Raw genomic sequence first — 14,338 nt, forward strand, 5'->3', positions numbered from 1 at the left:
CTGTCCCTGTTAAATGCCCAGTTAACAAATGTAATTGCATTCTTCCATGAATCTCTTATATTATAAACACATCAAACTCAGTGCACTGCTAACGACCAATTGCCTACTTTAATCACAAAAGTAGGCCTACAACGCAAGACAACCTGGACATTGTTTTAGTCAACCATGTTGAATGATAGGCTACTAGAAATATGTAGAATTTCGCCTTTACGTGTCATTTATCTGTGGTAGGGATAAATCTCTATATTCATCTGAAACAATTGAGAGAGAATGAATAATAAAATAGGTGTATTTCTGAGGGCCACGGCATAGGCCTAAACGCACAGATGTGCAGGGGTTAGAGAGATGTACTGTATCACCCAATCCCCAACTAATCCCAATGTTTATGAAGAGGACATTGCCACGAGAGATATAGCCCACGGCGAGTCTTCATCCCAACCCAGAGCAATTAAATCCCAATGAAAAATCCCGTGCATTTCCTCAGCGTGTCGCCATTCTTCTCTTCTCCACCGGAAACCCCACTGAATCGCAAACTTCACTTTTATGTTCGCGGAGGCAGTCCATTTTTAACAGGACTTCGTCGGTGTGTTGAGTTTGGTCGTTATGGCCGCCTGAATCAGACTAGCTAAATTCTCACAGTGCAGTTTTAAGATTGTATCTAAATTACAGAAAGTTTTGCACGGGATTTCCGGATTAACGCAAATATTTGTTCGGATTTTTCTTGGGGGTTAAAATTCAAACATGCAGCCTCCGCCGAGAAAGGTGAGTTGTCTAGTTTTTACTTTCCTCTGCAAATGTTTTGACGAATGTTGGAAGATGCACGCTTTGTTGCAGTCCAACTTTAAGATATGTGCCCACTACGTCGGAATAAAGTTGTATAGTTTTTATCAAACGCAAATACGACCTTTTTTGTTAGAAGACTACTTCTTGAAACGGTTATATTTTTTTCAATGTTCTAAAGTAGCCTTAGAAATGTCCTAGTATTCAATTCAAGGAAAACACATTTTCTCACTGTTCCAAATAGGTTGTAGCCTTTGCCTGGCTCACAAACTGACAAGGATACATTGTAACAGTCTTGCTTTTGGTGGAGATAATTTGTAGTAAACTATAGTGGTGATGGATGACTGAATTTGGACCCGTGTAAATAAAATAGCAACACAACTGTAGCTAGAACAGCAAAAACAATTATTGTAATGGGAATCCTGTTACGGTATCATGTTGCAGAAACATTACACACCATCGGACAAGTCGCCGAAGTCTGTTGCGGGTTGGATAATAAATTATACTGTGTTAAAATTCCATCAGTTGAAGTTGAACTTGGACTGGATATCAAATTCTGTAAAATCCAGATTTGTTATTTTTAACAATGACGTTCTTAATGGGTTAATGGGGAAAAAACAAGTATCACTATGATACGTATGCCATTTTTGTTATATTCATGATTAGCTAGTTGATGGATTAATGTCTCTCTCAAACCGGGTTCGTTTAGCCTACTAATTGCTGAGGAATATTCAAATGTCAGTGGTATCACTACAGATTAGTCAATTCCTGAAATAGAAACACCTTGGCCTATTAGATCAACCACTTGACTTGTTGTAGTTGCCTGAATATAGCTTTCTAATTTTAACCGTAGTATATTTCCCCTAATGATCAGCTGTGTTATGATAATAGTATAATACACTACAGTAGGCTGTGGTTCACCATTTCACTTCAGAAATAGGAGTCAAATCACGACTACAAAATACTGTATTATAATTTACGGTGCAACACACAAACCAATGCATGGTCCAGATCAACTTGAGATCGAATGACAAGTGAGGATCAACACCATGCATGATTACAGAATGATCTTCTCAGGGTAGCCTATAAGGTCAGTGAGTGTAGTTTGAGCCCTAATGGTTTCCCAGTTGAACACACACACACCCAATTACTTGCCCCGAGACTGGGTTACCTAACCCAGGGGCCAATTAGAGGTCTACAGAGGCAACTCTGCTTTCCTCCACCCAGCCCCAGAGAGAAGCATTTTACCCAGCTTCATCTGCCTCTGGATTAGTACATAGTTGACTTCTGGGCCTTGTTCACTAGAAAATAAAATGCTCTGAAACAGGGAGGGGAGTTGTCATTTCCCAGTAAGATATGCTCAATTTTGTTTTGCGGTGCCCTAATGAACACGACCTAGATCAATTTAATGGCTTGGTATTGTTGTGAATCTGTCAACCGGGAACACGCAGATATCCAAAGACTGTTAAAAATAATGTTTGCACTTGGGAGCAATTTCCATATGCCTGAAGGTACCACATTCTTCTGTACAAACAATAGTATGCAAGTATAAACACCATGGGACCACGCAGCCGTCATACCACTCAGGAAGGAGACGCATTCTGTCTCCTAGAGATTAATGTACTTTTGTACGAAAAGTGCAAATCAATCCCAGAACAACAGAAAAGGACCTTGTGAAGATGCTGGAGGAAACGGGTACAAAACGATCTATATCCACAGTAAAACTAGTCCTATATCTACATAACCTGAAAGGCCGCTCAGCCAGGAAGAAGCCATTGCTCCAAAACCGCCATACAAAAGCCAGAATACGGTTTGCAACTGCACAAGGGAAAAAAATCATACTTTTTGGAGAAATGTCCTCTGGTCTGATGAAACAAAAATAGAACTGTTTGGCTATAATGACCATCGTTATGTTTGGAGGAAATAGGGAGAGGCTTGCAAGCCAAAGAACACCATCCCAACCGTAAAGCCCAGGGGTGGCAGCATCATGTTGTGGGGGTGCTTTGCTGCAGGAGGAAGTGGTTCACCTCACAAAATAGATAGCATCATGAGGTAGGAAAATTATGTGGATATATTGAAGCAACATCTCAAGACATCAGTCAGGAAGTTAAAGCGTGGTCGCAAATGGGTCTTCCAAATCGACAATGATTGACCCCAAGCATACTTCCAAAGTTGTCCTTAAGCCATTTTGCCACAACAAAGTCAAGGTATTGGAGTGGCCATCATAAAGCCCTGATCTCAATCCTATAGAAAATGTGTGGGCAGAACTGAAAAAGCGTGTGTGAGCCAGGAGGCCTACAAACCTGACTCAGTTACACCAGTGCTGTCAGGAGGAATGGGCCAAAATTCACCCAATTTATTGTGGGAAGCTTGTGGAAGGCTACCCGAAACATTTGACCCAGGTTAAACCATTTAAAGGCAATGCTACCAAATACTAATTGAGTGTATGTAAACTTCTGACCCACTGGGAATATGATGACGTAAATAAAAGCTGAAATAAATAATTCTCTCTACTATTATTTTGACATTTCACATTCTTAAAATAAAGTGGTGATCCTAACTGACCTAAGAAAATGAATTTTTACCAGGATTAAATGTCAGGAATTGTGAAAAATTGAGTAAGTGTATTTGGCTAAGGTGTATGTCAACTTCTGACTTCAACTGTATATGACATGCGGTGCTCTTATCAGGAGTTGACTGTATTCTGCTCCAAATACAAGAGTTGGATTGGGATGTTTTGCCCACTTCTTCTGATATAACTGTTTTGCCTCTCTCAGGTCAAGGTTACCCAGGAGCTGAAACACACTCACGCTGAGCAGATAAGCAGACTACACATCAAACATCAGACAGAGTGTGACCTACTGGAGGACCTGAGGTAAGGGGAGGAGAGTGGAGGGAGCCTGTGGATGCCAGTGGAGGCTGCTTCTCTATCCCCAGTTCCAAATCAACCCCTATCCCCTTCTACCTAGGCACTTGTGTAGTTGTGAAAGGCTTGGATATGTATAATCAATGGCTACAATTCCACCTAGCCTATCAGAGGAGCCCCTATTACCAAATTGGTAAAACCTACCCAACCTTTGTAAATGTCTATGATATGAAGTGCCCTTGTGGGGCAGGGGTTTATTTGGAAGGGGACAGTACTCTTGGGTCTGGCTTCCTGTCATTTGGCTTGGGTGAGGTGGGGGGGGGGGGGGGGTGACAAAGAGATGAAAAATCACTAAAGATCAAACGAATCAGAGCTCTACAGCCAGTCGCTCTTGGAGGCAAATTGGTTTTGGATAATAAATTAACTTTGGAATCTTCCTGGTTGGAAGATTCCTGGAATCAGGATGGAATAGTAAGGAAATCTTGGAATCCTCCAAATGTGAATTTTGGTTACCAGAATAAAAAAATATTGATAGTTGGAGAATGATAGGGACAGGCAGTGATATAGTATAGGGAAGAAGAGTGAGAGCAGGGCCAAGTTCAGTTGTCAAACGTTGCAGATAGAAATTCCAATAATAGAGCCGATGTGATTCCTAAGGGAGCAGACACACAGCACCAAATGTCAATCTGCCGTTCATTCAGCGTCGTGTGTTTTTCTTTAGGGACCACATTCTCGCTGGTGGGTGTCAGACCGACGTCATTTTCGCGCAATTCTACATGTAGAATCGGTTTGCAAATTACAGTTGGCACTCTGAACAGAGGTGCTAAGTCAGGGTTTCCCAAAATTGTTTTTTGGGACCCCAAGGGATGCACATTTAGTTTTTTGCCATAGCACTACACAGCTGATTCAAATAATCAGCTAATCATCAAGCTTTAACATTTTGAATCAGCTGTGTAGTGTTAGGACAAACTACATGTGCACCCCGTGAGATCCCGAGGACTGAGTTTGGGCAAAGCTGTGTAAAGTATGCTCTGTCGGCAAACGCTATTGGTGTCTGATTTTTCAGTGTTTCCTAACTCCGGTCCTCCAGTATCCCCCAACAGTACATATTTTTGTTGTGGCCCCAGACAAGCAAACCTGATTTTACTTGTCAACTAATCATAAAGCCCTTAAAGTTCAATCATGTGTTTTTTTTTTCTGGGGCTACAACAAACGTGTGCTGTTGGGAGTACTGGAGTTGGAAAACACTGCTCTACATGACTGGCATGTTTGTTCTACATAGCATATTTCTATCTGAATGTTCCAAAACGTTGGTCCTATTGAATGCGACCCAGGGTTGTGTTCCGTAGTGACGGCGGTAGCCTAGCGTGTTGGGCCAGTAAACCGAAAGGTCGCTGGTTCGAATCCCTAAGCAGATAAGATGGAAAAATGTGCCTGCGCCAATGAAGAGGATGTTGATTTAAGGCAGCCACCTGTACCTCTGATTCAGAGGGGCTAGGTTAAATGCGGAAGACACATTTTGGTTGAATGCATTTAGTTGTGCAACTGAATAGGTATCCCCTTTCCCTTCATTAGGTACCAAACAAACTAAAATTGGATGGACTACTTCGGGGTTTCCCAAACTCTGTCCTGGGGCCCCACCTGGGTGCACATTTAGTGTTTTGCCCTAGTGCTACACAGCTGATTTAAAATAATCAACTAATCATCAAGCTTTGAATCAGCTGTGTAGTGTTAGGGCAAAAAACAAAATGTGCACCCCTTGGGGTCCCGAGGATCGAGTTTGGGAAACGCTGGCCTTCTTGGACTCCAATAAGAAACACTCAGTTTGCAATGGAAAAACTAAAACTTAGGCTCGAATGAACATGACCCATGCAGAGGGAAAGGTAAAAGAGGCCAAGAGGAGATGCAAATCACCCGAGGGGAAGCCAGATCTGTTGTCAGTTTGGATTTGCTGAATACAAAATGGATGTAGCAACTAAGGATTCTAGCTTTAATTTCCAATGAAATGCCCAGTCTACATGACCAGTCTAGTCAAAGCCAATTTGCCTACTTCACCCATCAATCAAAAGGAACTGACTGTGGCCCTGGGGTGTCTGACTGTGTGTCTGACGCATCAAGGAGGCTGGGTTGTGTTCAATTGCCACTTAAAACGTATTGTAATGGAAAACACATCCATTTTCTTATTGGACAGATCCAGGTAGTCCCTCCCAGTTTCAGTACATTTTTCTACATTTGATGCTGTGGTTCTCGTACTGTTTACACATGTGAGAGACAAGATGTGCCATACTCTGCTCACTCCTGGAACTGTAAAGACTCCAAACAACAACCTGGGTCATATTCATTAGACATCAAACATATTAAAACGGACTGAAACAGAGAGGGACTATTTGGACATGTCAACTTTTCCCTCAACGTTAGTAAGACCAAGAAGCTGATCGTGGACTATAGGAGAAAGAGTGACGAGCATGCCCCCATCCACATCAACAGGGCTGTTGTGGAGCGGGTCGAGAGCTTCAAGTTCCTTGGCGTCCACATCACTAAGGACTTGGTCGACACACCCTTACAATCGTGAAGAGGGCACGGCAGCGACTCTTTTCCCTCAGGAGGCTGAAAAGATTTGGCATGGGCCCTCGGATCCTCAAAGTTATACAGCTGCACCATCAAGGGCATCTTGACTGGCTGCATTGCCACTTGGTATAGCAAATTAACCACCCTTGATCGCAGCCCAGTATATCACTGGGGCCGAGCTCCCTGTCATCCAGGACCTGTACGGTGCATTCGGAAAGTATTCAGACCCCTTGACTTTTTCCAAATTTTATGTTACTGCCTTATTCTAAAATGGATGAAATGTTTCCTCATCAATCTACACACAATACCCTATAATGACAAAGCAAAAACAGGTGTTTAGGAATTTTTTCAAATTTATTCAAAATAAAAAACGATTACATTTTACATAAGTATTCAGACCCTTTACTCAGTACTTTGTTGAATCACCTTTGGCAGCAATTACAGCCTTGAGTCTTCTTGGATATGACACTACAAGCTTGGCACACCTGTATTTGGGGAGTTTATCCCATTCCTCTCTGCAGATCCTCTCAAGCTCTGTTAGGTTGGATGGGGAACGTCGCTGCACAGCTATTTTCAGGTCTCTCCAGAGATGTTCAATCGGGTTTCATGTCCGAGCACTGGCTGGGCCACACAATGACATTCAGAAACTTGTCCCAAAGCCACTCCTGCGTTGTCTTGGCTGTGTGCTTAGGGTCATTGTCCTGTTGGAAGGTGAACCTCTGGAGCATGTTTTCGTCAAGGAGCTCTCTGTACTTTGCTCTGTTCATCTTTCCCTCGATCCTGATTAGTCTTCCAGTACCTGCCGCTGTAAAACATTCCCACAGCATCATGATGCTGCCACCTCCATGCTTCACCGTAGGGATGGTGCCAGGTTTCCTCCAGGCGTGACACTTGGCATTCAGGCCAAATAGTTAAAACTTGGTTTCATCAGACCTGATGATCTTGTTTCTCGTGGTTTGAGTGTCCATTAGGTGCCGTTTTGGCAAACTCCAAGTGGGCTGTTGTGCCTTTTACTGAGGAGTGGCTTCTGCCTGACCACTCTACCACAAAGGCCTGATTGGTGGAGGGCTGCGGAGATGGTTGTCCTTCTGGGAGAACCTTCCATCTCGACAGAGGAACTGTCAGTGACCATCGGGTTCTTGGTCACCTCCCTGACTTAGGCCCTCCTCCCCCTTTTGGCCAGGCAGCCAGCTCTAGGAAGAGTCTTGGTGGTTCTAAACTTCTTCCATTTAAGAATGATGGAGGCCTTTTTTGGTACCTTTCCCCAATCTGTGCCTCGACACAATCCTCTCTCCGGGCTCTACGGACAATTCCTTCGACCTCATTGCTTGGTTTTTACCCAAACATGCACTTTCAACAGTGGGAACTAATATAGACAGGTGTGTGCCTTTCCAAATAATGTCCAATCAATTGAATTTACCACAGGTGGACTCCAAAGTTGTAGAAACATCTCAAAGATGATCATTGGAAACATGATGCACGTGAGCTCAAATACTACAGCGTGTCTATGCTGCTTATTTGCACCACTACTACTATTTTGATCTCAATCAAACAATTTGTCAGGTTTATAATCTGACATGCTATCCAACAAGCCACAACTCCCTAGATATCAGTCTGATACATAATGTATGATGCCTAGCATATCATTGGCTGTTGAATCTTAGGGCTGTCCCCGACAAAAAAAATATTGGTTGACTGAGTCCTGTTTAACCTTCTTTTTCCTTATATAGACAGAATAAAATCAACTACATATGCGCTGAGCTTTGTCTGATGCTTTAAGCATACTGTTTGATTACATAATTAAGACACAGAAATTACTCAAAGAACCCGATGGTCAAACTGTTATTAAAAAGGACAGTGTGTGACTGGGGCACGTTGTCTCGTTCTGTTTAAACACATAGCAGTGTTTATTGCACTGTCCATGCTGAAGTTGTAACATTACAGCCATTTACAGCCGTTTCTGACTATAAAGTTTTGTTCTGTTACCGAAATCCCTCATTTGTTTGACAAACATTCCCTATTCCTTCAACCCTAGCTCTCTTTACATGAAATGCGTGAGCATCATATGCATATGAACAATAGGACCTCACCTATAGCCTATCATAATCACATCATTGGTTATAACAGCAAAATGGATGTGGAGGACATGAAAAATAAACTCGAAACGGGTGAATGTTTACTGGCTACTCAGGAAGGAAAGAGGAAGTCAGATCTGTGGCGGTCATTTGACTTAGTTGTGGAAACTACTGGGGATCTAGAAAAAGGAGGGTATAGGAGCAAGTGTTGCGTGAGTATTGTGTGTGTCAAACAGTCGTTGTTATATTACAATATTTTTTCTGGCAATTTGCAACAGTGTAAGCAATACTCTCTCCTCTCTCAATTTTCTTAGACAACAAGGCTCAGGCAAAGGCAGTTTTTTTTGTCTCTGCTGCTGCCTCCACCGCATTGTTCTCAATCCCACTATACTGATTAACTTTGCTATTATGCACATAGCAACATAGGGATAGGTGCCGATTGGGCATTTGTTATAAAATAATGAGATTGATTAGTGTTGCATCATTATTTTTGACATAATATAACCATATACATTTTTATTATCAAATGCCTTAGGAGTGATGGGTTGTGCCATCCCCGTGGCGCCCGCAATGGATTAGTCCACTGAGACAGGCGTGAATCAGACTGGTGTCTTGTGCGCCATGAAAATAATAAAAAATAATAGTTTTAATCACATGCGCCAAATACAACAGTTGTAGACCTTACATTGAAATGCTTACTTACAAGCCCGTAACCAACAATGCAGTTTAAAAAATATGAATAAGAAATAAAAGTAACAAGTAGTTAAAGAGCAGCTGTAAAATAACAATAGAGAGACTATATACAGGGGGAACCGGTACAGCGTCAATGTGCGGGGCACCGGTTAATTGAGGTAATGTGTACATGTAGGTAGAGTTAAAGTGACAGAGATAATAAGAGTAGCATCAGTGTAAAGGGGGGGTCAATGCAAATAATCTGGGTTGCTATTTGATTAGCTTTTCAGGAGTCTTATGACTTGGTGTAGAAGCTGTTTAGAAGCCTCTTGGACCTATACTTGGCTCTCTGGTACCGCTTGCCGTGCTGTGGCAGAGAGAACAGTCTATGACTAGGGTGGCTGGAATCTTTGAAAATTTTTAGGACCTTCTTCTGACACCGCCTGGTATAGAGGTCCTGGATGGGAGGAAGCTTGGCCCAGTGGTGTACTGGGCCGTACGCACTACCCTCTGTAGTGCCTTGCGGTCGGAGGCCAAGATGTTCTCATACCAGGCAGTGATGCAACCAGTCAAGATGCTCTCAATGGTGCAGCTGTAGAACCTTTTGAGGATCTGAGGACCCATGCCAAATCTTTTCAGTCTCCTGAGGGGGAATAGGTTTTGTTGTGCCCTCTTCACAATTGTCTAGGTGTGCTTGTACCATGATAGTTTGTTGGTGATGTGGACACCAAGAATCTTGAAGCTCTCAACCTGGCCTGGCCTTGCAGTCATGAGTGAACAGGGAGTACAGGAGGGGACTGAGCACGGACCCCTGAGGGGCCCCTGTGTTGAGGATCAGCGTGGCGAATGTGTTGTTACCTACCTTAACCACCTGGAGTCGGCCCGTCGGGAAGTCCAGTATCCAGTTGCAGAGGGAGGCGTTTAGTCCCAGGATCCTTAACTTATTGATGAGCTTTGAGGGCACTAATGTTGAACGCTGAGGTGTAGTCAATGAATACCTTTCTCACTTAGGTGTTCCTTTTGTCCAGGTGGGAAAGGGCAGTGTGGAGTGCAGTAGAGATTGCATCATCTGTGGATCTTTTAGGGCAGTATGCAAATTGGAGTAGGTCTAGGGTTTCTGGCATAATGGTGTTGTGAGCCATGACCAGCCTTTCAAAGCACTGGCTACAAACGTGAGTGCTATGGGTCGGTGTTAATTTAGACAGGTTACCCTAGTGTTCTTGGGCACAGGGACTATTGTGGTCTGCTTGAAACATGTTGGTATTACAGACTCTGACAGGGAGAAGTTGAAAATGTCAGTGAAGACACTTTCCAGTTGGTCAGCGCAAGCTCGCAGTACACGTCCTGGTAATCCGTCTGGCTCTGCGGCCCTGTGAATGTTGACCTGTTTAAAGGTCTTACTCACATCGGCTGTGGAGAGCTTGATCTCACAGTCGTCTGGAACAGTTGGTGCTCTCATGCATGTTTCAGTGTTATTTCCCTCGAAGCAAGCATAGAAGTAGTTTATTTCGTCTGGTAGGCTCGTGTCACTGGGCAACTCTCGGCTATGCTTCCCTTTGTAGTCTGTAATAGTTTGCAGGCCCTGCCACATCCAACGAGCATCGGAGCCGGTGTAGTACAATTCGTTCTTGGTTCGTTGGAAGGCATAGCGGGATTTCTAATAACCTTCTGGGTTAGAGTCCCACTACTTGAAAGCGGCAGCTCTATCCATTAGCTCAGTGCGGGTGTTGCCTGTAATCCATGGCTTCTGGTTGGGGTATGCACGGTCACTGTGGGAACGACATCATGAATGCACTTACTGATGGAAGCCAATGATTGAAGTGGTGTACTTCTCAATGCCATAGGAAATCCCGGAAAATTTTCCACTCTGTGCTAGCCGAACAGTCCTGTAGCTTAACATCTGCTTCCAGCTTTATTTTTTGCTTGTGTTCAGGAGTCAGGAGGATAGAATTAAGGTAAGATTTGCCAAATGGGGGGCGAGCTTTGTACATGTCTCTGTGTGGAGTATTTCCCCCCCCCTCTGGTTGCACATTTAAGATGGTAGAAATTAGGTAAAACTGATTAAAGTCCCCGGGCCACTAGAAGCACCACTAGAAGCACCGCCTCCAGGATGAGCGTTTTCCTGTTTGCTTCTGGCGGAATACAGCTCATTGAGTGCGGTCTTAGTGCCAGCATCGGTCTGTGGTGGTATGTAGATGGCTACAAAAAAAATACATTTTAACTCTCTAGGTAGATATTGTGATCTACAGCTTATCGTGAGATACTCTCCCTCAGGCGAGCAAAACCTTGAGACTTCCTTAGATATCGTGCACAAGCTGTTGTTTACATATTTGCGGAGTCCGCCACTCCTTGTCTTACCAGACGCCGCTGTTCTATCCTGCCGATACAGTGTATAACCAGCCAGCTGTATGTTGATAATGTCATCATTCAGCCACGACTCCATGAAGCATAAGATGTTACAGTTTTTAATGTCTAGTTGGTAACATAAATTGTAACTGCTCGACTAAAGATATCCCGGTCGACCAACAGCCTATCGACCAAACAATCGACCAGTTGATGAAATGGGGTCAGCCCTACTAAATGTTTCATGCTTTGTCTAATTTATATAGTCCTGTAGTGTCCATTCAGTCTCTTTTTCCAGTTTATTAATTATGTTGTATATCATTCTGTGGTTCTACCTTTACTCCTTGTAGGACATTCAGTCAGAAGAAAGCTGCCATAGAGAGGGACTATGCCCAGGTGAGTATCTCTCTCTCCGTCCTTCCTTCTCTCTCTATATATCCCTCTGGAGGTGTGTTCATTTCTGCATGCGGAAGCCATTTCATTCTGGCGTTGCTGTCTTTAGCTTTGGGGCACCCAAAAAATAACTTGCCTCCCACAAAGGCACCAATTGCTTCCCCATATGAGGTTCGGGTAAGGTTGCGGTTGTTGGGTGGATCTGGGCTCAATTGTGGTCTGATGCATTTCTCATCTATCACAGAGGACCACTTTAAAGGTTTTTGTCTCAGTTGTGGTGTTTTGTGTAGCCCACTTCCTTGTCGTCGAGTTGTTTATGCCACAGCTTCCTGTGGATGTCAATTTACTGTCTGATAATCCCCCCTCTGCTTTGGTCTTTTCCGGCTTTGCATCCCTGTGTGGAATGTAAACCATTACTGTGAGAAAAGAGGGCCCTGACTTGGGAGTTCCCCCAACCAGAGAGTACCCAGCCACTTCATTGTGTAATATAGTGTGTGAGAGGGCGAGAGAGATTGCTGGTGTGTGTGTTTTTGTTTGAGGATTTCATTCACACCCTGCTGATATACCATTCATACAGTGCCTTCAAGAAGTATTCATACCCCTTGACTTATTCCACATTTTGTTGTGTAACAGCCTGAATTCAAAATGGATTTAAAATCTCGCACATCTACTCACAACATCCCATAATGACAAAGTGAAAGCATGTTTTTACATTTTTCCCAAATGTATTGAAAATGAAATGCAGATCTTATTTACAGCGGTATTCCACCCCCTAATTCAGTACTTTGTTGAAACACCTTTGGCAGGGATTACAGCTGTGAGTCTTTCTGGGTAAGTCTCTTAGAGCTTTGTACACCTGGGTTGTACAATATTCACACATTATTATTATTTTCAAAATTCTTCAAGCTCTGTCAAATTGGTTGTTGATCATTGCGAGACAGCCATTTTCAGGTCTTGGCTATAGATTTTCAAGTAGATTGAACTGAATTCTAACTAGGCCAGTTTATTTTCCTGCTGAATGGGAAATTCATCTGTGTCTGGTAGAAAGCAGACTGAACCTGGTTTTCTTAGGATTTTGCATGTGCTTAGGTCCATTCTGTTTCTTTTTGATCCTGAAAAACTCCCTAGTCCCTAACGATTACAAAGATGCCCATAACATGATGCTTGAAAATATGGAATGTTTTTCAACACAATCAGTGGAATGCAAACACAGTTTACTTTCATAGCAGCCACATACAAACAGAATGATCACTTTGCTCGTTGTAATTCCTTTTTGCATCTACGCGCTCTCCTTCTCCTCACCTTTCCCTCTGCCTGTGGACTTCAGTGCACAACACATCAGCTGTCTGTGACCAGGTCCCAAAAAAACTTTACAATCCAAACCTTCATATCATAACCGCTAAGCGCAACACAGCCTACATTATTGTCACCATATTATCTAACGTCATAGTCTACTTAGCTAATAAAACTAACACATTAGTAAACCCTCTACATTCATGCAGTACAGTCAGAAGGCAGTTTAGCAGTTACACCCGTGGCAATAAATTAATAAAACCGAAAGCTTATCTTGACTTGGAAAAGTTCTAGTGTTAGACAGCCAGCTAGCTAACATAGCATCCCTCCGGGTGTTTTGTTTGAGAAGGCGGAAGTGAAAAGTAAAAAAAATAATACCATGAAATATAGCTAGCTCTCTCTCTTGCTTCTCCTTAAATTAAGAAATGAATTTGTTCAAGACAATAGCTGAACAGTTTCTCTCTGAGTCAACTACTCACCACATTTTATGCACTGCAGTGTTAGCTAGTTGTAGCTTATGCTTTCAGTAATAGATTCAATCTCTGATCCTTTGATTGGGCGGACAACATGTCAGTTCATGCTGCAAGAGCTCTGACAGGTAGGAGGATGTCCTCCGGAAGTTGTCATAATTACTGTGTAAATCAATGGAAGGGGCTGAGAACCATGAGCCTCCTCGGTTTTGTATTGAAGTAAATGCACCCAGAAGAGGACGGAAACTAGCTGTCCTCCAGCTACACCATGGTACTACCCTTGAAAGTGCTGTTGAGGATGCTGTAGACCTTCATTGCAAAAGTGTGTTTAATCAACCATTTGGTAACATATGAATATATTTAGAATAGTTTTATCTAAAAAAAAATTGTTTACGTTTCACTTAAGAAATTTTACAAAATTCGCCTTCCTCCACTGCTGTACAGGCTTCCTTCTTTTCACTCTGTCAATTAGGTTAGGATTGTGGAGTAACAACAATGTTTATTTTTACCCATCTACCAATTGGTGCATTGGAAAACCTTCCCTGGTTTTTGTGGTTTAATCTGTTTGAAATTCACTGCTCGACTGAGGGACCTTACAATTATCTTTATGTGTGGAATATAGAGATGAGGTAGTCACTCAAATCATGTTAAACACTTATTGCACACAAAGTCCATCCAACCTCTTATGTAACTGGTTAAGCACACTTTTGCAACTGAACTTATTTAGGCTTGCCATAACAAAGGGGTTGATACTTATTGACTTGACATTTCGTCTTTTCCACTTTAACATTATGGGGTATTATATTGTGTGTATGCAAATTACCAAACATCTCAATGTAATAAATGTTTAAATCAGGCTGTAACACAATGACATTTGG

General features: G+C 42.7%; 1 protein-coding gene across 1 annotated transcript in view; it reads left to right on the plus strand.

The window, feature by feature from the left end:
- The first annotated feature begins 551 nt into the window (after window positions 1-551).
- The window catches only part of LOC135550847 (F-BAR and double SH3 domains protein 2-like), a 54,322-nt gene continuing 40,535 nt past the window's right edge, over window positions 552-14,338 (plus strand). Inside the window, exons 1-3 of the mRNA XM_064982010.1 lie at window positions 552-762; window positions 3,558-3,655; window positions 11,655-11,700. Of these exons, the coding sequence (XP_064838082.1) occupies window positions 742-762; window positions 3,558-3,655; window positions 11,655-11,700 (165 nt within the window). The 5' untranslated portion in view covers window positions 552-741. The remainder of the gene's footprint in view (window positions 763-3,557; window positions 3,656-11,654; window positions 11,701-14,338) is intronic.

Source organism: Oncorhynchus masou, chromosome 12, assembly GCF_036934945.1.
Source record: "Oncorhynchus masou masou isolate Uvic2021 chromosome 12, UVic_Omas_1.1, whole genome shotgun sequence".
NCBI classification, from domain to species: domain Eukaryota; kingdom Metazoa; phylum Chordata; class Actinopteri; order Salmoniformes; family Salmonidae; genus Oncorhynchus; species Oncorhynchus masou.